At 36.1% G+C, this 26,313-nt stretch overlaps 1 protein-coding gene and 1 non-coding gene across 3 annotated transcripts; both read right to left on the reverse strand.

Annotated features, from left to right (window-relative positions):
• Positions 1-8,735: 8,735 nt before the first annotated feature.
• Positions 8,736-15,206, reverse strand: LOC107769716 (uncharacterized). Of its 2 annotated transcripts, none has more exons than XM_016588954.2 (7): positions 15,078-15,206; positions 14,192-14,251; positions 12,041-12,159; positions 10,725-10,864; positions 9,702-9,852; positions 9,458-9,617; positions 8,736-8,992 (listed from the first exon to the last, which is right to left on the reverse strand). In XM_016588954.2, exons 2-7 carry the CDS (start codon positions 14,202-14,204, stop codon positions 8,901-8,903), a joined length of 675 nt encoding a protein of 224 aa, XP_016444440.1. In that variant the 5' UTR covers positions 14,205-14,251; positions 15,078-15,206; the 3' UTR covers positions 8,736-8,900. The 2 variants fall into 2 exon arrangements, with proteins under 2 accessions (XP_016444440.1, XP_016444441.1); XM_016588955.2 differs by having other exon boundaries at positions 10,725-10,868; positions 15,078-15,134.
• A 2,482-nt stretch (positions 15,207-17,688) lies between these two features.
• Positions 17,689-17,760, reverse strand: TRNAD-GUC (transfer RNA aspartic acid (anticodon GUC)). The gene has a single exon. It is a non-coding gene; the product is annotated as a tRNA-Asp (tRNA).
• Between the last annotated feature and the right edge of the window lie 8,553 nt (positions 17,761-26,313).

Here is a 26,313-nt window from a genome sequence, read left to right on the forward strand (position 1 = left end):
TACTCTAAGGTTATTTCGGCAAGAACGATTTAAGACGCGGCCGAAGCTGGCTTGGCTTATTATGACAAAAATTCAAACGGTATTCACCTGACCGCTCACTCTTTGTCTTTTTTTTTCAAAATTACAAAAAAAAACCTGGTGTTGCAAACACGACCCTTCAACGCCTCGGGGACGAAGATTTTTAAGGCTGTGTGGGTCAATTGGACCAAATCTAAAACAATGACCCAAAGGTGGCTGTTTATACAAAGTCAGCCTTCCGGCGTCCCTTTCGGGAACATTCGGCTATTTATGACAAAACAACATCACCTGATTATTCATGACTCTTTTTATCGTTTTTCAAATTAGTAAACTCAATATTGCAAACACGGCCTTTCAACGTCTCGGGGACGAAGATTTTTAAGGCTGTGTGGGTCAACTGGACCAAATCTTAAAAATGACCCAAAGGTGGCAGTTTATGCAAAGTCAGCCTTTCGGCGTCCCTTTCGGGAACATTCGGCTATGTCTTGATAAAACAGCGTCACCCGACCTCTTTATGACAGAGTTGAAATTTTGACATGTTTTTTTTATTTATTTATTTGTTTTTGGCTATTTTAGCAAAAGGTGGGGTTGGACCCGATGAGGGTTGCCTACGTATCTCACATCCGGTGAGAATCAAACCCGTGTAGTTCGGGCAATCAAGAATAAGTAGACGAACTAACTTTTTTTTTTTTGAATTTGTGAAAGAACTACTTTAAAAGAAGAAGGGAAGTATTTTTTTTTTTTGATTGATTTTCTTTTTTAAAGAAAGACTTCTAAGATATATATTTTTTCTGAATTCTCATTTATTTTTTATTTTTTTCTTACTCTAAGGAAAAAAAGAAAATATTTTTCAAAGTTTTACCTTTAATCAAAGAAATGTTTCTAAAAATGTTTTTTTTTTTGAATTTTCCTTTCAATTTTGAAAGAAGAATCAAAATATTTTCGGATTTTTTATTTTATTTTTTTTATTTTTTTTTATTTTTTTTCTAAAAAAAAACTTTCTAAAGAAGTCAATAATGGAAAATATTTTTGGATTTTTTTGTTTTGAAAATTGGGGGTCTAAAAAACTTTTCTAGATTTTTGGCAAAACAAATATTTTTTGCAACTAATAAAGATATAGATATATATTTTGGAAATAAAGAAATATTTTGCATTTTCATAAACAAATAAATAACAAAAGAAATATTTTTAAAAAAATAAGACTCTTTTTCATTTTCATTTTTATGGCAAGACAAACTATATATTTTTTCTATATTTTTTTTTGAAAAACAAAACAGAACAACGACTTTTTTTTTTCCTTCGCTTTTAATAAAACAAACTAATAAGACATTTTTCATTTTCTTAAAATTTCGGCGGAGTTTTGACAGTATTTGGGCATTTATTTTTTTTCAAAAATAAACAATCAATTCCCTAACCGCTATTTCTTTTTTTCAGTTTCAAAATATTGTTCCTGATATTCACAAGTCAGTCAACACACAAGTCCGAATCAAATTAATGCGCAAGTAGTAACAAGTAAGATGCATCAGGATGATCATTTTCATTTTTCGGTACACCTGTCCTAGACAGACCCAACCCATGTGTTGAGCCTCCAAAGTCAAATGCACGTGATGCAAACAAACGTTCCTACTAGGGATCCGGCATGAGGCTTTGTTATACTAAGTTTAAAAACCTAAATGTTTGTTCTAGACCTGGCTTACCCGAGCGGACAGCTCGAGCCGAGGAGGAGGCGGCAGTCCGGGAATACAGAAGCTTCACCGGCTTTGCGACTTATCCAAACCTCGTTCTAAATTGGGACTTAACACTATACAGAAAAGAAGTCGTACGAAGTACACCCTTCTTCATGATTCAGAAGACTCAGAGAGAAGATGGGTTTCGGCACAGTTTATATACAGTTCACATAATATCAAAGCGGTAAAAGCAACATTTAGCACATTAGGCTCAAAACATGTAAAAATCAGATAAAGCCAAATATAACAATTTATCTAAGCTCGAATTTCTAACCCTGAACCAGTGGTTCTGGGTTATTATCCCCAGCGGAGTCGCCAGAGCTGTCACACCTCCTTTTTCCGTACCCGCGAGGGTACAAGGGAGTTTTTTCCAATTAAAGGACAATCGAAACGGGATTGGTTTATTTATTTCAGAGTCGCCACTTGGGAGATTTAGGGTGTCCCAAGTCACCAATTTTAATCCCGAATCGAGGAAAAGAATGACTCCATATTACAGTCTGCGTACCAGAAATCCGGGTAAGGAATTCTGTTAACCCGGGAGAAGGTGTTAGGCATTCCCGAGTTCCGTGGTTCTAGCACGGTCGCTCAACTGTCATATTCGGCTTATTTATCTGATTTTAATACAATTGTGAACTGATGTGCCAATTTTAACTTTTTAACCGCTTTATTATTATTGTTTTTAAAAGAAATGTGAACATCGTTTAAAACACGTCTTTGGACTGCGTCACATGAAATGCACCCACAATCCGGAACTCGTTTTATTTGATGTTTTGGGATTTGGATTTGGGTCGCATGAAATGCACACCCAGGCTTAAGAAAGTAAAATATTAAACACGCGCCTAAAGAAACTATCGCGTTATTATTTTGGGAAGACCGTGAAATTCGCTAAACAGTCCTTCCGAATTCTAATTAAACCATATATTTTGTGAGGGCCCCGCAATCTATACGTTTTATTTGGCGAGGCTCGTCTCATTTTTATTTTAAAGGATAAACCTACAATGACTATATTTTCTATTAAGTTCGTCTCTAAAATAAAAGAAAATCTCTTAATTATTTACATGTTGAAAAACGTAACTTATTAGTTATTAGTTTACGGCTAATGCGAATGGAAAATTGCGATCGAGTTTGTACAAAGAAAAACTGCTTTCATTTTATATTCTGTTATTCAATAATACTAGAACATGAGATTGACCATAATATCAAAACAGATTAATTATTCTCCGATTAATTTAAACTAACATTATTAGATGAAGAAAGTATACATATGCAACCTCATTATTCATTAATCATTCAACTACATCTTTATACGAAGAAAGAAAAATTATATTCAACCACAAATCTAAACAGGAGGAATTCAACAGGAACAAAGCCTGATTAATATTTCATTTTTGCTTCAAGCCGAGATTGTACAAATGTGTACCTGGAAACAGCAGTACAAGAACAAAAGAAGTAGGAGTCAACAGCAATAATACTACAACAACAGCAGGTTCAGCAACACCGCAAACCAGTAACAACCAGTAGAATAACCCAGTAACAGATTGAAAACTCAGCAATACCAAAGTGCAATTGTAGTCAAAGCAGAAGAGAGACGGATACAAGATGCAGTAGTTTACTGATTTTCAACAACACTCGAGAAAAGACAAACGGAATTTATTCAAGTAGAAGTTCAAGTTGTCTTTCTCTTTTACTCTCTAACACTCTTGAAATTTTCCAGAATGTATTACTCTCAAAAATATTCTCTCAATAATCTCTAAGTCTTCCTTAATGTTCACCCCTTTTTCAAGTCAAGAATGACTCTATATATAGCAAGACAAGTCTTCAATTCCCAACCCCAAATTATTCCCCCAATGGCATGCTTTGTCCCACTTATTAATGTTTTCTTTATTTTAAACTTTGTCCACCATGCCTACATTAAATAAATCCATCCACCACAACCCATTATAATTTGTCCCCCATGCTTAACATTAAATAAGTACAATATTCCCTCCCATTATATTTTGTCTTGTCCCCCATTATGTTAAACAAGTACATCAAAAACCACCCCATTATATTTTGTCCCCCATGCCTACATAAACAATTATAATAATATTCAATTACCAAAATACCCCTCTGACCTTATTGCAATTACCCTTCTACCCCTGAACGGATTGCAATTTACCAAATTACCCCCATCAGCTCTAAACATTCAATTAATCATAACTCAACCAAAATATAGCCAAGATGACCAATTTCTCAACAATCTTCAACAACAAATTATATGAACACGATGAACAACACAACTCCAAATTAATGGGAATAAATCAACCATATCGGGAACCAATCCTGGTTAATTTAGACCATCAATGGATGAACAAAGAGACAACAATACAAACAACAATATGCATGATTCAAATTAAATTAACAAATCACAAACAAACATAAACTCACATTAAATCACTGGATTAAACATGAACTTCAAACAAAGATGAACACGAACTAAATCAACAAACATGACGGATTCATATGATTCGAACAACATTAATAATTTCTGGAAAATACATAACACATGAAACAAATTGAAGAAATAATTAATTAAATTTCAATTTGAATCTAACAAACATTAAACTAACAAATATTTACCTAAAAAATAATACAAACATGAAATAAACATGAAAAACAACTAATTAAACTTCCATTTTGAAATCTGAAAATTAATTTAACAAAACATATGAACATGAACAAAACAAAAATTCAAATATCTAACAATAGACATGAACAAAACAAACATTCGCCGATTTTAGATTCGAAAAATATCCAAATGAAATACGGACAAAAATAAAACTCAAAAACTACTAACCGGATTGAAACGAAATACGTACTAACCAACGACGAACTCGACTAGGTGGGGACTGTTTTGACGACCATCGACCAAAGCTCGACCAAACGACGACGAACACGAAATAGAAGTTATATCGGCAGTTGACAACTGAAGCCACGCCGAAGCTATATCGGCAGTTGACGCGGCAGAAGTGAAGCAGCAAAGGCAGCTGGTCGACGACGTCCATGGCGGAACGGGCTGAACGACGAGGACAGTGACAGCAATAGCAGGTTTGGTTTAGACTCAAGGAGATGGTTGGACGTCGTTGAGGCAGCAGATGCAGTCGAAGCAACTGGAATGAGAAAGAACTAGCAGGCTAAAGAAGCAGGCGATGCAGCATTGGCAGCCATGGATGTCGACGGAATGCTTCGTGTCGCTGAAAAGTGGTTGACGAGGACGACGAAGATGCAGCAGTAGCAACCATGATAATGGTCGTTTGGCCGTGCGAAGGGGCTGTGTCGTTTGGTGGTGTTTGGACGGGAAGCTGGGCAGCTAGGTCGTGAGGGTGATGAGGGTGGTCTGGGTGAACGAAGAAGAAGCCATGCGCAGCCATGGGAGGTGCGGTTTGAGGGCATCCATGGCTGTGTAAAATGGAGATGGAGAAGAAGCCAAAGGTGGGGGAGGCAAGTGTTTTCTTAGCTTTTAGGGTTTTTTGGTTTGTGTTTTGTTTTGTGTTGGACAAAAATGAAGAAGGGGTGTTGGGTTAATGGGTTAATGGGGCGGACCGGGTCAACCCGGTCTGAAGTGGACTGGGTCATGGGGAAGATTGGACAATTGTTTGGGCCTGGGTTAAAATTTGAAGAATTGGCCCAATCCGATTTTTCGGAGTATTTTTATTTTCTTTTCTTCTTTTATTTTCTAAAACTAAATTATAAAAATACTTAAATTATTATTAAGAACTAAATTAAGTTATAAAAGCGCAAATTAACTCCCAATAACAATTAACGCACAATTAAGTAATAATTAAGCACAAAATTGTTCATTTGGACATTAAATGCTAAAAATGCAAAAGATGCCTATTTTTGTAATTTTTAATTTTTGTAAAACTAATTTAATTACTAACAATTGTAGAATTAAATCCTACATGCAAAATGCGATATATTTTTGTATTTTTTTTTATTAATTTAACAAATAAGCAAACACAGACAAATACAAATAATTATCCAAAAATATCACAAAAATACTCAAAATTGCACACCAAGGAAAATCATTTTATTTTGCATTTTTTGGGAGTAATTCTCATATAGGGTAAAAATCACGTGCTTACAGAATACACTTGATGAAATAAGAAAGTTATCTCTTCTTCTCTTATTCTACTTATCTTGGTTTATATTGTTACTTTGAGCTACATTTCTTAATAGTATACAAATTTTTATAAATTTGTTGTGGATATCGAATACGGAAAATGGCCAAATACACCCTTGTACTATCAGAAAAGGTTTAAATGTACCCCCCGTTATACTTTGAGTCCAAATATATCCGTATCATTATACTATTGATTCAAATATACCACTTTTCCGTTAACTTTGTCCAAAGTAGATATTCAATCCTACGTGTCACTGGCATTTGATGAGGCGGATGCCACATGACTTGCCACCTGAGCGCCCTTAACCCATTTTATCCCTTTTTTTTTCCACCACTAAAATTTCCTTTCCCAAATCATTATTGCCACCATAACCGCAAAAATACTATATTTCAAATTTTAATCTTTTATATATGGATTAGGGGCGCTGAGGTGGCATGCCATGTGACATCCACCTCATCAAATATCAGTGTCATGTAGGATTGGATGTCCACCTTGGATATACTTAACAGAAGAGGGTATATTTGAACTAATAGTATTACGGTAGAGGTAAATTTGGACAAAAGTATAACGAATGATATATTTAAACCGTTTTTCATAGTACAAGAATATATTTGACCATTTATCGTATCGAATATAAATAGTTTCGGCCGCGGGCTAAAAGACATATTTGCCCATTCTTCTTCTTCTTCTTTTTCAGTTTTCATCCGTCCATTATTCGCATTGGGTTGTCTAAATTCAGAATGGTCGGCAGAAGATTTACATTGAAGGTTAAAAACTTTCGTATAAAGGCGATTTCATATGGAGGATTCGAACTATGGTTAAAAATAATAGAGTAGCTTTTACTTTACCACAAACCTAATCACAAGTCACAACTGACAATTTCTTATCAATAAATAGATTTCTCTATTATATACGAGCCGTTCCTAACATTAATTATTGAGCCTGCTCTTGTTGACTTAAATCAATATTTATTCCATTGTTTAATTTTATTATCATTACTTCGTGCTATGTATATCAATATTAAAGTAAGCTAATGACGGCAAATTGTGTAGTTTATTTGTTTGAGTGCATTAAATCTTTATTATTGTTTACAATTGGTTTGCTTCTCTAAGCAATGTAAAATAAAAATGAAATTAAAGAAAATGAATTATGTGGTCAGTGTTTAAGGTTTTAATGGCATAAAAATATGATAATCATACAGTTTGTGATACAAATGACTTGAACAATACGGCAAAATCATTCTATTAAATCGAATAAGTACATTCGATCTAATAAGTACCTTGTGTTGAGGTCTTTCCTGCAGAGGTATTCAAATTGGATCAGTGATCGATTTTTAGGTTTCGTCGTAAACCTAATTGGTTATTTCCAATTACGTAAATCAATAGTTCAAACCGCACTCAAAGGTATGGCATTTCCCATTTTTATAGGAAAGGGTGGACAATTAGCTAGAGCAGCGGGTGCAGCAAAATTGATTGCAAAAGAGGGGAAATCGGCCACATTAAAATTACCTTCTGAGGAGGTCCGTTTGATATCCAAAAACTGCTCAACAAATGTCGGACAAGTGGGGAATGTTGGGGTGAACCAGAAAAGTTTGGGTAGAGCTGCCTCTGTGCATCTCTGTGATGGGTAAATCTACATAAAAAAAAAAAGGGACAACTTTCGTGTAGTTTGATTTTTTTCAATTAGCCGACAAAAGAAGTAGCAAAGGAATATCGCTATGTGGGAAAAAAAGAAAAATGTAGGATAGGAAGCTCTATTTGATCGAAGGGATGGCTAAAAGGCCAAATCCGGCTAAAAACAAAAAGAAGAGATCAAGGAGAGGAAGCTAGACGAGCACTTGTAAAAGAGCGACCGACAGATCTAAAACTGCTATAGTAAAGTAGAACGAAAGTATCTCCCAAAGGTTCTACCTTTTCTTGTACGTTCGGGAATAAATAGAAAGTTCAAAACAAATAAAAATACATAATAATTAAATGAAAAAGATATGTAATAATTTTAATGGATAAAAAATATTCAATTGGTTTGTTGAAAAGTAATGCTACCAAAATTGCAAAACGAATTGAAGGAACTAATTCACACACTTGAATAAATTTGGAGTTCAATGACCTTAATTGTATTTTTCCTATTCATCCTCGTAGAAGGGCAGCCCGGTGCACTAAGCTCCCGCTATGCACAAGGTCTGAGAAAGGGCCAAACCACAAGGATCTATTGTAGGCAACCTTACCCTGCATTTTTGCAAGAGGCTATTTCCACAGCTCGAACCAGTGACCCCCTGATCACATGACAATAACTTTACCAGTTACGCCAAGATTCCCTATTCATCCTCGTAATTACATAATTAAAAGACTAGAATTTTATAATATTACGATCAATTACGGAGATTAAAAAAAAGAATATAATACATTCGGTAACTTCACGAGAAATTTTAGTTGGTATATGATACAATATTACAAGTAAGTGAAGAAAAGGGTATTTGGATTGACTTATAAAAAGTAATTTTTAAGCTAAAAGCCAAAAACAATAAGTTGATAATACTCAATTTTTGGCTTTTGGCTTATTTTTATACTTTCCATGCCAAAAAGTAAGTGATTTTAAGCACTTTTTAGTATTGTCAAACACAACACAAACTAAAAAAAAAGTGCTTACAAGCCAATAAGCACTTAAAATAAGCCAATCCAAACACCCTCTTATCCAAATCCAAAACAGGCTTCAATAATTGTTAGAGTGGAGCGTAATATCGCAAATCACAAGGAATATTCATATTACAACCACAAACCCGAGGAAGTCTATAATTATCCTTAGATAATAAAAAGAATAAAAGGATGAATTTTGCACACTAAATAAGCCTCCGGAATTGGGATTGAATACAGGCTGCGTTATCCTTCTCATCTTTGTACTTGTATATCCAAAATCCTCTACATGTCTAAACTTGAAATGTTAAAACAAATAGGCCTTAAATGAATTTGATTCAGCGATTTGCTATGTTCTCCTATCACATGAAATCATAATCATCATAACCATCATAAGCGTTAATTACTGCATCGTCATCTGCCCGATCAACTTGTAGCTGCTTCTTTTTCGCACCTGTAAAAAATAAGACTGTTTAAATCTCTGCCACCCAGCGTTGTCAACGGCGAAAAGCGTTAAAAAGCACACAGGTCTATCAAGGTTTTAAGCATAAAGCGCAGTTAAAGTGTGAGCTTTAGTTAAAATGGGCGCAATAAAGAAAAAAATAAAAGTATATATGTAATGCAAGAAAAAAAGTAACAAGTTCATTCATCATGATTTCCTTAAAAAATAATAATATCTTTTAGCCAATTATATTTATTGTTTTGTACTACTCTATTCAAGATAGAACTTATTGGCAATGAGGCGTGGGCCTTAGTGCCTTGCCTACACTAAAGCACAGTCTAAGTTAGGCGAAGCGCATACCCTGAGCTTTTTTGAGCTTCAGGGCTTAAGCGCACCTCAAATGAGCCTTTAACAACACTGCGGCCACCACCGAATTAGTTCTACATTTCAAGCATATAAAAGTGGCTATAGCAATACCTGTTTTCTTCTTGCTCGTGTTCGCTTCTTTTTCTTCTTTAATCTTCTCGTTAGAAATTGCATTAACAGACTTGGAAACTTCGTTAGCGTCTTGCCCATTCAATGCAGTCATGGACAGTCTCATAACATCCTTGAGCAATCCAATGTAGTGGTAGCTTTTCTACAAGAAATAAAGCATAATTCCTGAGTGAAGTCCCAACAATCGACAACTGAGATAACTACAGATAAAACAAACTTAGCAAACCTCATACGGTCGCAGCTTATGAGAAATAAGCTCAGCATATTCCGAGAAATCACTCTCAGATTTAGGAATGAAACTATCAAGGGTTTTATCATCGCCGCCTTTCTTAGCAAACAGTTCTGCAGTGGACCTATAATCAGCTTCTTCCACAAGCCTGTAAAAGAGAAATGAGATGAGGTTTCGAGATGGCTAACAAGTATACATGTCACACTGCTCATATCATAGAGCAGATCTTGCTTATTTCTGCTAAACATACCAGTAAAAGATGGTGTGATGCTGCACATTAATCACATAGCAAGACAACATAATGGAAGACAATACTTTTTCATCACGTAAGGATGATAGATAGCTTTTCAATTAAAAAAAGTAGAAGGTATTGCTTGAAAAATGGCAGCTCAGAAGGCCAGCCACACATAACCACCCAATCGACATACTGCAATTGCATCTAGAATACCAGCAAAAGAAACATTATGCAACAGTAAGAATTTACAATGTATTCCACTTTAAACCTAATATGTTGCTGCAGAATGACAGTAACTTCTAGTGCTTAAACGCGAAAATCGCAAAAAAAAGCGACAAGGTCCAAGGGACTTCAAGAGGGAAGCAGAGTGAAGCACACGTTTCTTTGAAGTGAAGCGCACAATTTATGGATTATTCAGAAATATCGAACATATATGAATTTAGTACAGTGATAACAAAATTGCAGTTTAAATAACTAATTTCAGCATCCAATAAACGATAATGCCAATATTAATCCGACTCTCCAAAGTTGAGATTCAACGAATCGGTTGTTTCTCATTGTGATCACTTATAGTGTCATTATTTGAAAGCATACTTATATGAAGCACATTGATTAACCCATGAAGGGATAACCTCTTGCTTTGCAATCACTTTAAGCGAAGAAGCAACGCCTTTTAATAAAACTGGTAATATGCTATCGGCTAGATTATTGAGTTCTGTTTCTCACCTTAAATACGAGGCATGAACTACAAATTAATAAAGACAATATGTGCAAACTGCTTTTACCTTTGCTGACGTAATTTTTCTGCTACTGGATCTAGAGGTACCTCGTCTCTATCAACTGCTACTTTCTTGCCTTTTTCTTCACTAGATTTTGCAGTAGGCTTCTTGGAGGGCTTCTCAACAGGCGGTTCTGGTTTAGGCACCTGACTGATTCAAAATATGTAAGTTCTATTTTTTGGGGGGGTCAATTCATAATATGTAAGTCAATAACGCCAAGAAGTCTCACAAATTCCATAAAAAGAGTAGCATCCAGGAGACATCACCACAATATGATAACCAAAGAATTGATGTGAAGCAGGAGCACATCGCAATCGCTACTAGTGTGTGCCCAAAACATAATACAATATTTTTAATGAACTTTCATCACAAAAATAATTTAAAATATTAACAAAAACAAAAGTGTTAACCGCATAGGACTTCAGTCCTACCATTACCCGGGGCATTTAGAGTTTGCCTTTCACCAGGCAACCCAGCTTCTTTTTTCCCTTTGAATTGGTAAATATTATTGATGTTAAGAACACCATCACTAAAGAAGTGTTGTGATTACATCCAAAAGTTGGTAAAAAGGAGGGGGGAAAACCTGGCTATCTATATAAAAGATTCTAGGATCTGTAACATAGTTTCACTATCATCTGTCCAGGCAACCCAACTCTAACTTTGAAAAATTAGAACAGCTAGATTTTGAAGGAAAGGAAACGAGAACTACAATATTCTCCACCACACTAGACAATAATATGGTACAGTAATCCTCTAGAACCTATGATGTTTTTAGACTATTGGATATAGTAAAAAATTTCTTTGACTCTGCAAAGACGTCTGAACAAAAAGATCTTTGCTTAAGAACCATTCTCGTATAGCTTCACTTAATTATTTGGAGGATTACTATATAAAATACATGCATATAAGCAATTTATCCAAAAAAATGGCATGCACTTAGCCTCAATGTATATAAAGTGATACAAAAGCAAAATAAATAACAAAAGAGACCACAAATCAGATTACACTTCCAGGTTTGCCTGCAAAACATGCCAAAAATATGCACTCAATAATCCCTTCAAAATAGAGTCTTTTGCATCTATCTGTGTAAGGTTATTAATAGACATATCCATGCAGTGACACGAGGAATAGAAGCAAGATGTGTAAATGTCAGGAATTACTCGAAAATCCAAAAAACACTTCCGAATTTTTTCGGAGACTTAGCGAACACCCTATTTCTAGGCAATTAATGCATAATTAGACACATATGCTTCAACAAATAATGAATACTGCAAGGATGTTCACGATATGGAAGCCAGAAATCGATAACTCATTAACCCTACCGGAGTAGTCTCATCTTCATCTTCCCAAGATTCCTTTATATCATTATCTTCAGCATCTTCATCATCCCATTTACTCCTTGGTTGATCCTTTTTGAGAAGATCTGGAATCTGTTCATCCTCTGAAATGGCGTATACTAGTTATTAATATCTACCGAACAACAATGTCTCTCACAACTATTAAAATTTGTCAAGAAAACTGAACATCACAGTTCTTCAATACAGAGATAATATGTATAGTAAATGCCTAATGTTCATCACCAACTTCCTTCAGTTTTTCAACCAAGCTGACACTGATTCTATACTTCTTTGGGTGTATAGCTGTTTGTACACAATTATGTACAATCATAAATGCTTTAGCAGTGAATCCAAGTGAAGTGGCTTTAGTTCTTAATCACCCACAAGCATGTGGTGAAAATTATTAATAGAATAATTATGGCATTAGCAGGTTATTGGATGGCCTTTATTCTCATAAAATTCTTAATGCAGCAGTAATGGCATTATCAAGTCATTAGATGGTCTTCATAGTCAGCTTATTTTCCCCCAAGCACAACAAAACCCTGTAAATATGAAACATACACGATGCACTAGTATCCACCCCCTCCTATAATATGTATCAATGCCCCCTCCTAGTAAACTTGGACCTTCATAATCACAACCACGTTATCCGATCAATCAATCAACTATGCCTCAATTCTAAACTAGTTTATATCTACTATATGAACCCCCTATATCCAATCTGCTCTATTCAGGCCCATGTCATTCCAATACTAAATAATTTGTCTTTTAAAAACAAAAATTAGGAGTTCTCTAAAACTTGAAGTCCTCTAAATAGTACATATAAGCCTAAACAACCATATAAATGTCTCACCAAACAAGAGAAAACTCCAAACAAGCACCTAACCCGATGTAAGTGTCAAAACAAGTAAGTGTTCTTTGTTGCCTCAAATTCTTCACCCCCATTACATCCTACATTTAAGGTTGCACCATAGTTTCCACTTCATTAAACAAAATTTCCTTCTGTCCAAAGATTCTCTATCATCAATGGAAAAGGAAACAGGGACACGATAAAAGTTGAAGTCTATCCAATACACTGCGAGTTAAACTATAGCCCAAAGAGAGGTACTGTTCCTTCCTAGTAGATAGTCTTTTTTCAACCTTTAAACTTGACAGTGATATTGCAGTATCTAATCCACCTAACCTATTTCTCTCAGAAACCAAGTCAACACAACAAAGGGAAAATGGCCATAAGCCTTCTCCATAGTCAATTCGCGAATTAACCCATCTTCACCTTGTTCACTCAAGCATCACGGCTCTCATTAGCTATATCGGAGTTGCATCAATGATTTCTCTCTAGTCTCTCCCTTACAGAAGCCTTCTATGCGTCAGATTACAGAAATATTTTCAACCTTTTAGCTAACAGTTTAGCAATAATCTTATACACACTGCCCACCAAACTAATGAGTCTAAAATCCTTTAACTCCATAGCTCCACCTTTTTCAGGAATTAAGGCTATAACATAACTTATTTGTTTTCATTTTTTCAAGCTGCAGATTAATGCAATCCAAAGGGTGGAAAGAAGAAGCAATGATTCCTCATATTGACAGATTAATAGATTTGGCAAGAGAGAAACTAAAAACAGAAGACAATGCTCAGTAATCATCTTCAAATACCATTACTGCCTGCACACTGCTAATTGAAGACACAAATGGCAAGGAGAAATCTTTTGTTATAAGGCCACATTGGCTCAACCACTAGTATAATAATATAATAGCAACAGAATATATTTTCAGCTATGTTGCTCAGACTCTTCATACATGCCGCCAGGTGCGTGTTGGATCCTCCAAAAGTAACGTACTTTTGAGGATCCGGCACGGTTGTGACAACATTTTTGGAGAGTCAGAGCAACACAGATTTTCAGACACCAGGGCTTTGGTCTAGTGGTAAAAGAGTGGCACGTGAAGTGTGGGTTAGGCACATGTCATGGTTCAACTCTACCACAGATACAAAGCCTGGTATTTAAGCGGGAAAGGGTAGAGGGGCGGTCCCATACTACAACTTATATAAAGTAATACCTTCAAACATCAGTAAAAATTACTTTCTTTCACGAGAAAAGTAATTAAGGGAGTATTAAATCGAGAAATATCTACTTACCCCAATCCTCCATGTTTATTTGATTATCTTTGATCACACCAACAATATCAGATTGAATATCTGCATAAGCAGATAGGAAGACTTCAGTCAGTTTCAAAGGAAGACCAAACCATAAACAAGCCAAAATTCAAAAAGCACAAATTAACGCCTAACAAAAATTCAAGCAAGGCCGAAACAAATGACTTCAAATTTCCTTTATGGCATCTAGAACAAGAAGATGGATAATCCCACACAATGTGCGCGCAAAATATTGAATATTGGAAATAAACTTGCCTAAATAGAGAGAAAAAGGATATAGTGAACTCATACTGGGAAATACTTACTCGTACTGAGTGTTTACACCAACCATGCATTTAACCATCATTATCAATTACTGGAACTGGACCAACGACAACAACAACAACAACAAACCTAGTATGATCCCAACTGGTGGGGTCTGGGGAGGGTAGTTTGAAGGCCTACCTTACCCTACCTAATGCAGGTAGAGAGGTTGTTTCCAATAGATCCTCGGCTCAGGAAGGGCAAAATGAATTATTGGAACTGGCCCAAATAGAGCGAAATCAACATAGAGAACTCTATTCCAGTAGAAACTTACTTGTACCGGGTTTACACCAAACCATACAATTTACCTTTGCAGTTCAAAATTGAAGTGAGGATACATATATCTAAATGAAAAACACATGTATTGCATTTATTGCCATGATATAAACACTTACTATGATGTAAACACCTAATGCGGATAAGTTTTCACTGCTAGTTTGGGATTTGGAATTAAGTTGCAGTTTTTGTTTGTAAAATCGTACTAACTTATTGCTATATGTATATATATAATGCCAAATTACTTAATTACACATAAAACATCAATAATTAAGGGAAAAACAAGCACCTGTTTGATATTGCGGCCAGAAAATAAGTGACCGAAGAGGAAGATATTGTTATGGATGAGTAGCTAAAGAGCTTTAGGAAGAAGAAAAGTTAGAACAACACAGAATCTGGTCCGGTTTAGGGTTACTGTTCAACCGTCAACCGGATATAACGGTTTTTCTGGACCGGTTTTTATTTGACGAACCGGGTCGATTTATGAATGTGATTGATAACTACTCAACTAATAAAACGATACTCCACTCTCTTCCCTCTAAATATATTATTTCTCTTTAAAAAATTTAACATTTTCTTAAAAATAGATCTTAATCATAAAAGTAATGTCTAAATCTTTTTCTGAAAAAAATGAATAAAATTTTTAAAATCTTTCATAAGCTATATGTCTTAAGTCTATAAGAAAAAGAAGCTTTTCTTTTTCCATCAAATGTTGTAGATGCTTGCTTTGAGCTATAATTACATGAATGCTTTTCGTTGCACTTGGTTTTTTTTCCTAGTTTAGACATCAAGTATTCACAAATTATTAGTCGATTAATTCAAATTCGCATTGAACAAGTTCACTAAAGGAGTACGGATGGAGGGATTGACGGTCTCTCTTAGTTATAATTAAGAAGTTCTTTTATTCTCAAGTTTTCTCATTCACCTTAATAAAGAGTATCTTTTGTCTCTCGATAAAAAAAATTAAGTTAATATATCATAAGGCGAAGTACTTAAGTGGCTTATTAAAAAAAACTCAAATAAAAGAGTACAAGTAAAGGGGCTAGGCCTTATCTTACTAATCATAACGAGGAACACCACTATATAGAAAGTATGCAAAAAATACAAACCAGAAAAATCAAATATTCAAGGATCATCACTAATCATCATACTATGTGATGATATTACATACTTCATTTGTCTCAATTCATGCGTAGTATCATTTGACTAGCCACGAATAAAATAAAGATTCTTAAAATTTGTTGTATAAAATAAGTTTTAGATAATATATGTGACTGTAAATCAATCTCATTAAGATAAAAGGTGATATCTTTTTAGGATAGACTAAAAAAGAAAATGTGACATATATAAATTGAGATAATAGAAAGTATAATGGCACTAATGTAATGAAGTGAGAAAAAAAGCGTAAATATTTATCGCTACTGGTGTTTACATCTAACTAAATAATTAACGTTAAAAAGCAACAAATCAAAGTAAAGATACATATCATTTAACCGTAGCTAAGAAGAGTGTAGATAAAAACGTATATTACATATTCATTGACTTGATATAAACATCCGACGTGAATAAGTATTTAATTACTAATAAAAGGTAAGCAAGAAAGTAGAGCAAAAGTAGGCCTCAAGGGGCTACAATGATGGAACGACGTATAATCCCAAAGACAAAAGGCAATGTTACTAAGAGGGTGTTTGGCTAAGCTTATAAGCTGGTCAAACTAGCTTATAAGTACTTTTTGGCTTATCTACGCATTTTTGGCTAAGCTTATAAGCTGGTCAAACTAGCTTATAAGTACTTTTTGGCTTATCTACGCGTTTGATAAAATTAAAAGTGCTTATAAGTTAAGTACTTATAAGCCAAAAATAAGCCAAAAGTCATAAGTTGGTCTCCCCCAACTTATCAAATTTCAGCTTATAAGCACTTTAGGTTTGACCAAAATATTTACTATTTTATCCCTAAAATACTTCTTTTTAAAACAAAACTCTTCGTACACCCAGTTCTTCAGCTGCTTATTATTAAATTCAGCACTTTTATCCAAACACGTAACTGTTTATTTTTTAAATCAGTTTCAGCACTTAAAAGTATTTTTCAGCATCTAATATTTATCAGCTACTCTAAATCAGCTAAGTCAAACGGGCTCTAAGGAATAAAGAACAAATTCAATGAAATAACTAGAGAGGATTAATTGCTTTCAGATGATCTTTACAAATGATATGAAACTGCATATTTTACCACGTCTTCGAGTATGTTTGAGATAAGAGGGGTTGCTCTGATGGTAAGCAACCCTCACTTCCAACCGACAGGTTGTGAGTTTGAGTTTCCCCAAGAGCAAGGTGGGAAGTTCTTGGAGGGAAGGATGTCGGGTTTCTATTTGGAAACAGTCTCTCTACCCTAGGGTAGGGGTAAGGTCTGCGTACACACTACCCTCCCCAGATCCCACTAAGTGGGATTATACTGGATTGTTGTTGTTGTTGTTGTTCGAGTATGTTTGACCTGCTTCGGGCGCTTGTTTCTTCGGCTACTTTTGCTTCAGAATAAAGGGATAGTCTCGGTTACAGCTTCCCCGCACTTAAGTTGTTCATCTCAATCCATCTTATGCACTTAAGTAAAACTCAATTTTATACCCAAAAATGAGTTGTAAAATTCTGCAGATTGGTCTGGTTGCAGAACTTTAAAGGAAAATACTTTTGAGGAACATGAAAGATCAGATCGCATGTCAATTATTAAATGCAAATAATGGTGGGGAAACTTTCTAGAATTATTGATTCCTCACATATTTTTGAAGGAAAGCATGTTCTTTCAACTTTTGCCTTTTTGTTTTAACATAAATTATTTGGTGTAAAGTCCAACATGGAAGAAAAGGTTCTGGGACAGGGGAAAAAAGGCCAAAACTAAAAATATTACGCCGTTGCCGGGGATCGAACCCGGGTCACCCGCGTGACAGGCGGGAATACTTACCACTATACTACAACGACCTTGCTGTTGTAAACTACCCAGCTAATAAATAAATACAAGGAAAAGGCCAACTTCAAAATATCTCTTAAAATAAAACCTGTCCAAATACAAAGCTTACAGAAATTATAAACTAAAGGTTTTCAAGATTTTTAATTCCTTATTATTGAAAATTTTCAAATTTTAAACTTTGTAATGGATTAGAATTTTTTTTTCACCAATGATAATTTAAAGTCATAGTTAGTTTAGAGGATCTGTCATTGTACACGTTCTTGTTTTCCTATTTTTTCTCAAACTTGTAATCGAGTTCCATTTTCCAAATAGAGCCAAATGTAAATCAAAGGTATATAATAAAATCAAGATCGTCAAAATTCAGCGCTTACATGCTCAACCATGGCACATTCTCAATTAACTACTCCTTGTGGTTTAGGGATGACAGTGAGGCGTAGCATGACAGGGCGAGTGCCGGGCGAGTTTGACTTTACCCATAAAAATTTCAACCAGCCTTTGTCCCGCAACACCTTCATAAGAGCTTTCCCGCCTCGCCCCGCATAGGATTTAACCCGCACCCGTCCTCCCTATTGTCCCATGAATTAGAAAATAGTTATAAACAAGCGATTTGTAGAGAACACCATCAATAAAGCAAGAAATTGTATTTTGAGAAATGGGGTAGTTGGTCCAACTCCACCTGATATAACATCATATTTTAGTTGAACCAAATGACACCCGAATTTTAACTTATTGTATATTACTTCTAAATTAATGAGATAGCTATGTAGGGTACTAGGATGGTTTGTGCTTGCTTCGATTTGAACTACTACTATCTTTTTTGAATTTATATGACTTTGTTTTTTGAAACATTTCAATGCAATTGACGTCATTTTATGCATAATTTTTTTTTTTCTACACAACTTGGAGGAACTCAAATTAATTACATATATACTTAGATTTTAGATTTTAATATGATGTTTTCTCTACTAAACTAAATTTTTAACCATTAAACCAATAAATTCTATCTTAATTCCAGATAGTTTGGAGTGTGCTATATGAACCCTTCGAATCTATTCCATATATTTAAATTGATATCATTCGAAAATGACGATATTGTAATAGCTATGACTCAGTTATAAAGTATTTGAGGTTGCTCGTGTATGAATTTTTATACTCCATATCGCTCTATTTGGATTTATTTCATTTCAATATTCAGTAATTGCGAACCGTAGAGATTATCACTCCTAACATACTAGGCATAATGTAACCATAGTACATAGTAATTGTATTGGTCAAAATCTGACCGTCACGACCGAACTGATCAACGTCCCCCCTAAGAGACCGGTCAGTGAAAAATAACATAGTCCACTCTGCACCCTTTTCCCGACATCTGTCGAGTCGGAAGGAGCAGCGCCTAAAAGGACGACTAAGACACATTAGAGGCAGGTGAGCATCGAACCAAGCAAAGAGCAAGGGTGTCTTGACTATATATAGTAAGGGAAAACCTTCGATTAGGGGGGTTGCTCCCTCCTTTCTCTCTCCGAAGCTCTCTTCTTGTATTCTTGATAGGAAATAAGTAATCTATAGAAGAAAATGTAAAGCTATCTCCCCATTCGATCGACGGGAAACACAATATAGAATTTCAATAAGACCATTTACATCTCTTTTATCTTATATATGAATCATGCTATTAGCTCTTTGATCCGGGGTTAATTATGTCTGACTAAGATTTACCCATTCATCTTCTTTGATTGATTTGTTCAAAAAGGTTTCGATATCTTTTGAGCCAAACAATTTGGTGCCGTCTGTGGGGATTTCTTAGTGAAATTTCCTAGTCTCTCCCAGATCAAAGGCAAGAAATACGATCACCCACCAAAGGAGCGCGAAGGAAAAACTCAATCCACACGAGACAAAGGCGCAGTGTGGTAGGGGGAGGAGAGCCGAGCAAAATTACCAAACTTATAAATCTTCACCCCATCAACCATTGATATGCCAAACAAGACGAACAATGTTACCAACCTGTTCTCCTCCATCGGACCACCGAGCGGGGGCAAGGAAAGTATCACTCTAACTCACATTTTGCTCTCTGCTCAAGTAGGGACACAAAGGTCGCGCATGCGAACGAATAAAGAAATACCTCAGTGAAAAGGACGAAAAACTACTGCAAAACAACTGTGATACCACCCACCGGTGAAACCCCCAAACCGAAAGGCGAGAGACAGACGAGGAAACTACAATATGTGCGCAGAACGAACCTAAGAGAAACAACAACGTTTCACATTCTCTGACGTTGCACCCTCCATTGCGAGCAATATCAAATGAACTGGGACTCTCCCAGAAGATATCTGGCTCTCTAAAAACTGGGACTGACGACAGGTTGCTATTTCGATAAGTTCGAAATAACACCCTTTAAGGTCAAGGGCCTTCACCAACAAGAGAAGAGTTCGAACTCGATCGAATGATGACGGGTTACTATTTTTGATAAGTTCGAAATAACACCTTTTAAGGCCAAGGGCCTTCGCCAAAAAGAGAAGAGTTCGACCTTGATCGAACGACGACGGGTTTCTATTTCGATAAGTTTGAAATAACACCCGTTAAGGCTAAGGGCCTTCACCAAAAAGAGAAGAGTTCGACCTCAATCGAACGGTGACGAGTTTCTATTTCGATAAGTTCGAAATAACACCCTTTAAGGCCAAGGGCCTTCACCAAAAGAGAAGTGTTTGACCTCAATCGAACGAGGACGGGTTACTATTTCGATAAGTTCGAAATAACACCCTTTAAGGCCAAGGGCCTTCGCCAAAAAGAGAAGAGTTCGACCTCGATCAAATGACGACGGGTTGCTATTTTGATAAGTTTGAAATAACACCCTTTAAGTCCAAGGGCCTTCGCCAAAAAGAGAAGAGTTCGACCTCGATCGAACGACAATGAGTTACTATTTTGATAAGTTCGAAATAACACCCTTTAAGGCCAAGGGCCTTCACCAAAAGAGAAGAGTTCGACCTCGAACGTACGATGACGGGTTGCTATTTTGATAAGTTTGAAATAACACCCTTTAAGGCCAAGGGCCTTCGCCAAAAAGAGAAGAGTTCGACCTTGATCGAATGACGACGGGTTACTATTTCGATAAGTTCAAAATAATACCCTTTAAGGCCAATAGCCTTCGCCAAAAAGAGAAGAGTTTGACCTCAATCGAACGACGACAGGTTGTTATTTCGATAAGTTTGAAATAACACCCTTTAAGGCCAAGGTTCTTTGCCAAAAAGAGAAGAGCTCGACCTCGATCGAATGACAACGGTTTGAAATAGCACCCTTTAAGGCCAAGGGCCTTCGCCAAAAAGAAGAGTTCGACCTCGATCGAACGACGACGGGTTGCTATTTCGATAAGTTCGAAATAACACCCTTTAAGGCCAAGGGCCTTCGCCAAAAAGAAGAGTTTGACCTCGATCGACGTCGACAGGTTATTATTTCGATAAGTTCGAAATAACACCCTTTAAGGCCAAGGGCCTTCGCCAAAAGAGAAGAGTTCGACCTCGATTGAACGACGACGGGTTGCTATTTTGATACATTCTGGCCTTCGCCAAAAAGAGAAGAGTTCTACCTCGATCGAATGACGACGGGTTGCTAGTTAGATAAGTTTGAAATAAAACCCTTTAAGTCCAAGGGCCTTCGCCAAAAAGAGAAGAGTTCGACCTCGATCAAATGGCGACGGGTTACTATTTCAATAAGTTCGAAATAACACCCTTTAAGGACAAGGGGCTTCGCCAAAAAGAGAAGAGTTCGACCTCGATCGAACGACGACGGGTTGCTATTTCGATAAGTTTAAAATAACACCCTTTAAGGCCAGGGGTCTTCGCCAAAAAGAGAAGAGTTCGACCTCGATCGAGTGACGATGGGTTACTATTTTGATAAGTTCAAAATAACACCCTTTAAGGCCAAGGGCCTTCGCCAAAGATAAAAAAGTTTGACCTCGGTCGAATGATGACGGGTCACTATTTTGATAAGTTCGAAATAACACCCTAAGGCCAAGGTCCTTCGCCAACGAAAGGAGTTCGACCTCGATCGAACGACGACGGGTTTTTATTTCGATAAGTTCGAAATAACACCCTTTAAGGCCAACGGCCTTCGCCAAAGAGAAAAGAGTTCGACCTCGGTCGAATGATGATGGGTCACTATTTCGATAAGTTTGAAATAACTCCCTTTAAGGCCAAGGGCCTTCGCCAAAAAGAGAAGAGTTCGACCTCGATCGAGCGAAGACGGGTTGTTATTTCAATAAGTTCGAAATAATACCCCTAAGGCCAAGGGCCTTCGCCAACAAAAAGAGTTCGACCTCGATCGAATGATGACGGGTCACTATTTTGATTAGTTCGAAATAGCACCTTTTGAGGCCAGGGGACATCGCCCAAGAGGAAACCCGAAATATTCTAAGGCCAAAAGCCGTGAGGAGGTATAAAGGGAAAGAAAAACCAGGACTCGCCATACAAGCATCTATCTCGCACCATAGCCATAAGTAGTGAAAATAAAGGTGAAGTACAAGGCAAATAACGAAGAAAAACTCTTCTTTATACAAAGTCATTGCGCAGACTATCGTCTCTTACATACGGCCAAGACAACAATAGAAAAAAGAATTAAAAGGGAAAGGGAAAGAAACAATGACAACAGACGACGAACAACTATAAAAAACAATTGGAAGTAAGAACATGAAAAAACAACATCCTTCATTCGGCGTCATCACCGCCATTGTTGATACCCAATTTTTTCCTATGTATTTTTACATGCAAATACTTTCAAAATAACTTATATAAGTATGCTCAAGTATCTTAGTATTTTTCCGATTTTTACAGGATTTTTAAATCAATTTATTGCCCATTTTAATATTAAAACCAATAATTATTCCAAAAATTATTATTTTAGTGAATAACTTATTCTATTCTCATATTTATACCAAAATATATCTAGGGTAATTTTTATACATTTTTTCAAATTTATTTGGTATTTTAAAAGCTAAATTGCATATAATTGCAATTTTAGCCTATTTTAAGAATTAATAGCATTTTATAATTATGAAATTGGTTCAAATATTTTTAAATCAATATTTATATATTATTAATTGACTCAATACTTTTAATTTATTTTCAGAAGTCATTTTTACTATCTTTATAAAATAAAAGGGGAAAAACTGGCTATTTAAAATCTGGCCCTATTTCATTTCAATTATAGCCAAATTGATCCCCCTAATTGACCCAATTTTGAATCACAAATGGACTGGACCAATTTCTATTTAACCCAACCCCTGACCCATTTATCCAACCCGCCCGGCTCCCTTTTTAATCCAGGTCGTTGATCATTTTGATCAACGGCCACGAATTCCCCTTTCCTTTTTTAATCCGCCCACACCCCTAACCCTACCTCATTTTATTTCTATCAGCCGCCTCTGAATACCCTCCCTCTCTCAAACTCTCTCGAAGGTTCTTGAAACCCTAATCGTCTTCTACCATTTTCAACCTCAATCTCACCAAAATCTATGGCCTCTCAGGCCATGGATGGCCTATACTCACCTCCCTCCGCTCTTAAATGCTTGGTGTTCGAAGTTTTGAGGTCTGACCTCTATGGTGTCCATTCAGATCTTCTCTGATTCAAGGTTCTACGGCCCCTCCGGCCTTGCTCCGGCGTATCCAAGCATTATGAGCCTATGTCTGACTTATCCAACTCAGATCGGACCTTTTCCAAGCCTTTCTCGCTTTAGGGTTCCTCTGAAATCCTAGCTATTCGAGGTTTTCTCTAATTATTTTCTTAAATCGGTTCTATATCTGTGATCTACTTGAGTTCTTAAACGTTTCCCCAATTTTTCTTTAAAAAATTACTTCTCCTCGATTTAGGGTTTCTGAAAAGTACAAAATGTTTTTTCCGGCTTTTCTATTCCTTTTTCTTTGTGTGTATTTGTCACGCATGTGCTTCTACTGCTTTCTTATGTTTTTTTTCTACTATATATGTTCTTCTGTGCTTTGTCTTTCTACTGTGTTTCTACACCATGCTCATATGTTTATCCTGTTGTGTTTTCGTATATGTTTTATTGATATACTTTTCTAGTATTTTGTGTTCTCCTACTGTATGTATTTCCTACTGAGTTCTTAAATTCTTTGTTTGCCTTTTACTGGACCTTTGTTTGAGTTCCCTTTAAACATGTTTCTTCTACTGTTTTCTTAAATGCTATACTATCTTTTTTCTCTTCTGAACCCTGTTTAAGTCCCTTCTAAAAGGTTTTTCTTAAACATGTTCCCTCTACTCTCACTATGCTTCGAATCAGTTTCTTCACTCTGTTGCTTCAAACTCGCTATTGTATCTGTTTGTTTTCTCATGAGTCTCTGAAAGAGACCTCTGAGCCTGTTTCAATTATTTGCCTCCTCGTCTCTGTGTCTGATTCGAGTTGGGAAACCCTAGAATTTGGGGGTTTTGGCGAGTTTTGATCTTGTGTTTGGACTAGGGTTCTATTTTGGAACCCTTGACTCTCTCAGACTCATCCCGAGTCTGTGAACTAAGTTTTAATTTCTTTGCTTACGACTCTGAACTTTCTCTTTTATGCTAGACTCTTCTACTGATTAGCATGGCAGCTCTTCATGCTTAAACATGGCTGTATGTTTTTATATGTGTGATCAATTCTTTCTTTCAAAAAGGTTTTCCAACTTATGATTGATTCAGAATCCTTTTTTTAGGTTTGATTGATTGTAACTGATCTTCCTTAAGTAAAACCTTTCTTCACCTTTTCTGACTGGATTCATTTATACCAAAATTCAGATTTTGTGATTTACTAGCTGTTAATTGATTTCCTTTCCTTATTTGCACAAATCGTGTGCTACCAGACTTTTGTCTTAAATAAATCTCTGTGTATTTACCCTTCTTGTACTGCTTTGGAAAAGGTTTTGATCAATCCTTTTCCTTAATTATTTTACCCGTTTGAAATCAAAATCCCTCAATTAAAGGGGAACTTTTGTAATTGATTTTAAAACTATTCTCCTACCTTACTCTGCTTGCCTTCTACACTATAAAAGGGGCATGACTCCTTTCTCACCAACACACTCTCAATTTAACACTTTTATACTACTCAAGTATCATAGTTCTCTATTCATAGCATTCTGACTATTTGCTTGCACTTTGGCTTCACAAGACTACTGGTTTCTTTTTTTGTTTCCCTGAAACTGGTATGTTCTAGTTTGATTTTCAGCCTCATCCCAATGTGTTTATTTTACAGCTTCTACACCCCTGTTTGCTTTACTGCCTATGTTTAATGTTAATTAGCATATGTTTCTACGGTGAATCCCCGCACCCTTGTCCCCTTCTATGTGTTTGAGTTGAAGTTCAGAACATGGCACCATCCAAGTTTTTGCTCATGTCTGGACTTGATCCCTTAGGGGATCCTAACTCCCAAACAATGTGGCTAACAGGCTGGTTGGGGTGTGCCGGCACTCCAATTGCTAGGTATGACTACTAGCTTGTCTTGGCTTTCCCCTAGAATCCCCTCTGTGCACTTACACTCTCTCTTAGATTCTAAGTTCTGCCCCCCTCCTATGAGCCTTGCTTTGGGACCTTGAGTTCCCTCTGAACTTGGACATTCAAGGCTGGCCCTTCCACACTGCACTATAACTCAATTCTGTAATATATTTGGGTGTAAGCACTGCCCGGAGTCCACTTTAGACTCTTAGGGAACTCTGACACATCCCAAATAAGAGAAAGGCTTTGGAAATTTGATCTTCGGAGTTGGTTTACTTCATGCTTCAGACAGAAGTCTGAATCAGGCTCTCCTTGGTTGGAATTTTAAGTTTCTGATGTAATTTTTATTCGTTTTCTCGGGCTGTAATAATTTGTAATAACTTATGGGGGTTTTAGTGAAAAGGGGAGGGTCAATCATGCATGCAAAAGGGGTAGATATCATGTTCATAGGGAGTTGTTATATTTCTGCACCCATATCCTGCTTATAGCTGTCGCTTCTGCATCATATGTAGAAACCATGTCTATAGGTTTCTGCACTTCTGCATTTCATAAAAATCATGTCTATAGGTTTCTGCATTTCATATAGATTCTATGTCTATAGGATCTGCATTTTCACGTAGAAACCATGTCTATAGGATCTGCATTTTCACGTAGAAACCATGTCTATATGATCTGCATTTTATATAGAAAACATGTCTATAGGTTCTGAATTCCCAAATGTTGCATATCATATAGATAACATGCCTATAGGACTTCCTGAATTCTGCATATGCATCTATCACTAGGCAAATGGTTTATAGGTTTAACTAACAATCAACATTCTAGATACCATGCCTATAGGGCTTCTGCACTTCTATAAACGTTTAAAAATCAATAACGCCTAGAAAGCATGCCTATAGGAGTAATCAACCAAATCTAAATCGTCTATCTTGCTTATAAGTCTAAAAATCAGTAGTAACATTGCTTAATATTTGCATAACTTATGTTTTCTGTAACTAATAAGTCCTCTTCTCTAGAATCAGTATACTTCCGCATTAATAGATATCATTGCCTATAGGTTTCACCTAAGCAAGCCATAAGGTAAATGAGCTAGCTAAATC

The sequence above is a fragment of the Nicotiana tabacum genome, chromosome 21 (genome assembly GCF_000715075.1).
Source record: "Nicotiana tabacum cultivar K326 chromosome 21, ASM71507v2, whole genome shotgun sequence".
Lineage (NCBI taxonomy): Eukaryota > Viridiplantae > Streptophyta > Magnoliopsida > Solanales > Solanaceae > Nicotiana > Nicotiana tabacum.

Coding starts and splice junctions, on each gene's coding strand:
- LOC107769716 (XM_016588954.2), bottom strand. Junction 10,865..12,040: donor ATGAAGATGAGACTACTCCG/GTAGGGTTAATG, acceptor TGAATCAGTCAG/GTGCCTAAACCAGAACCGCC. Junction 8,993..9,457: donor CACGAGCAAGAAGAAAACAG/GTATTGCTATAG, acceptor TATTTTTTACAG/GTGCGAAAAAGAAGCAGCTA.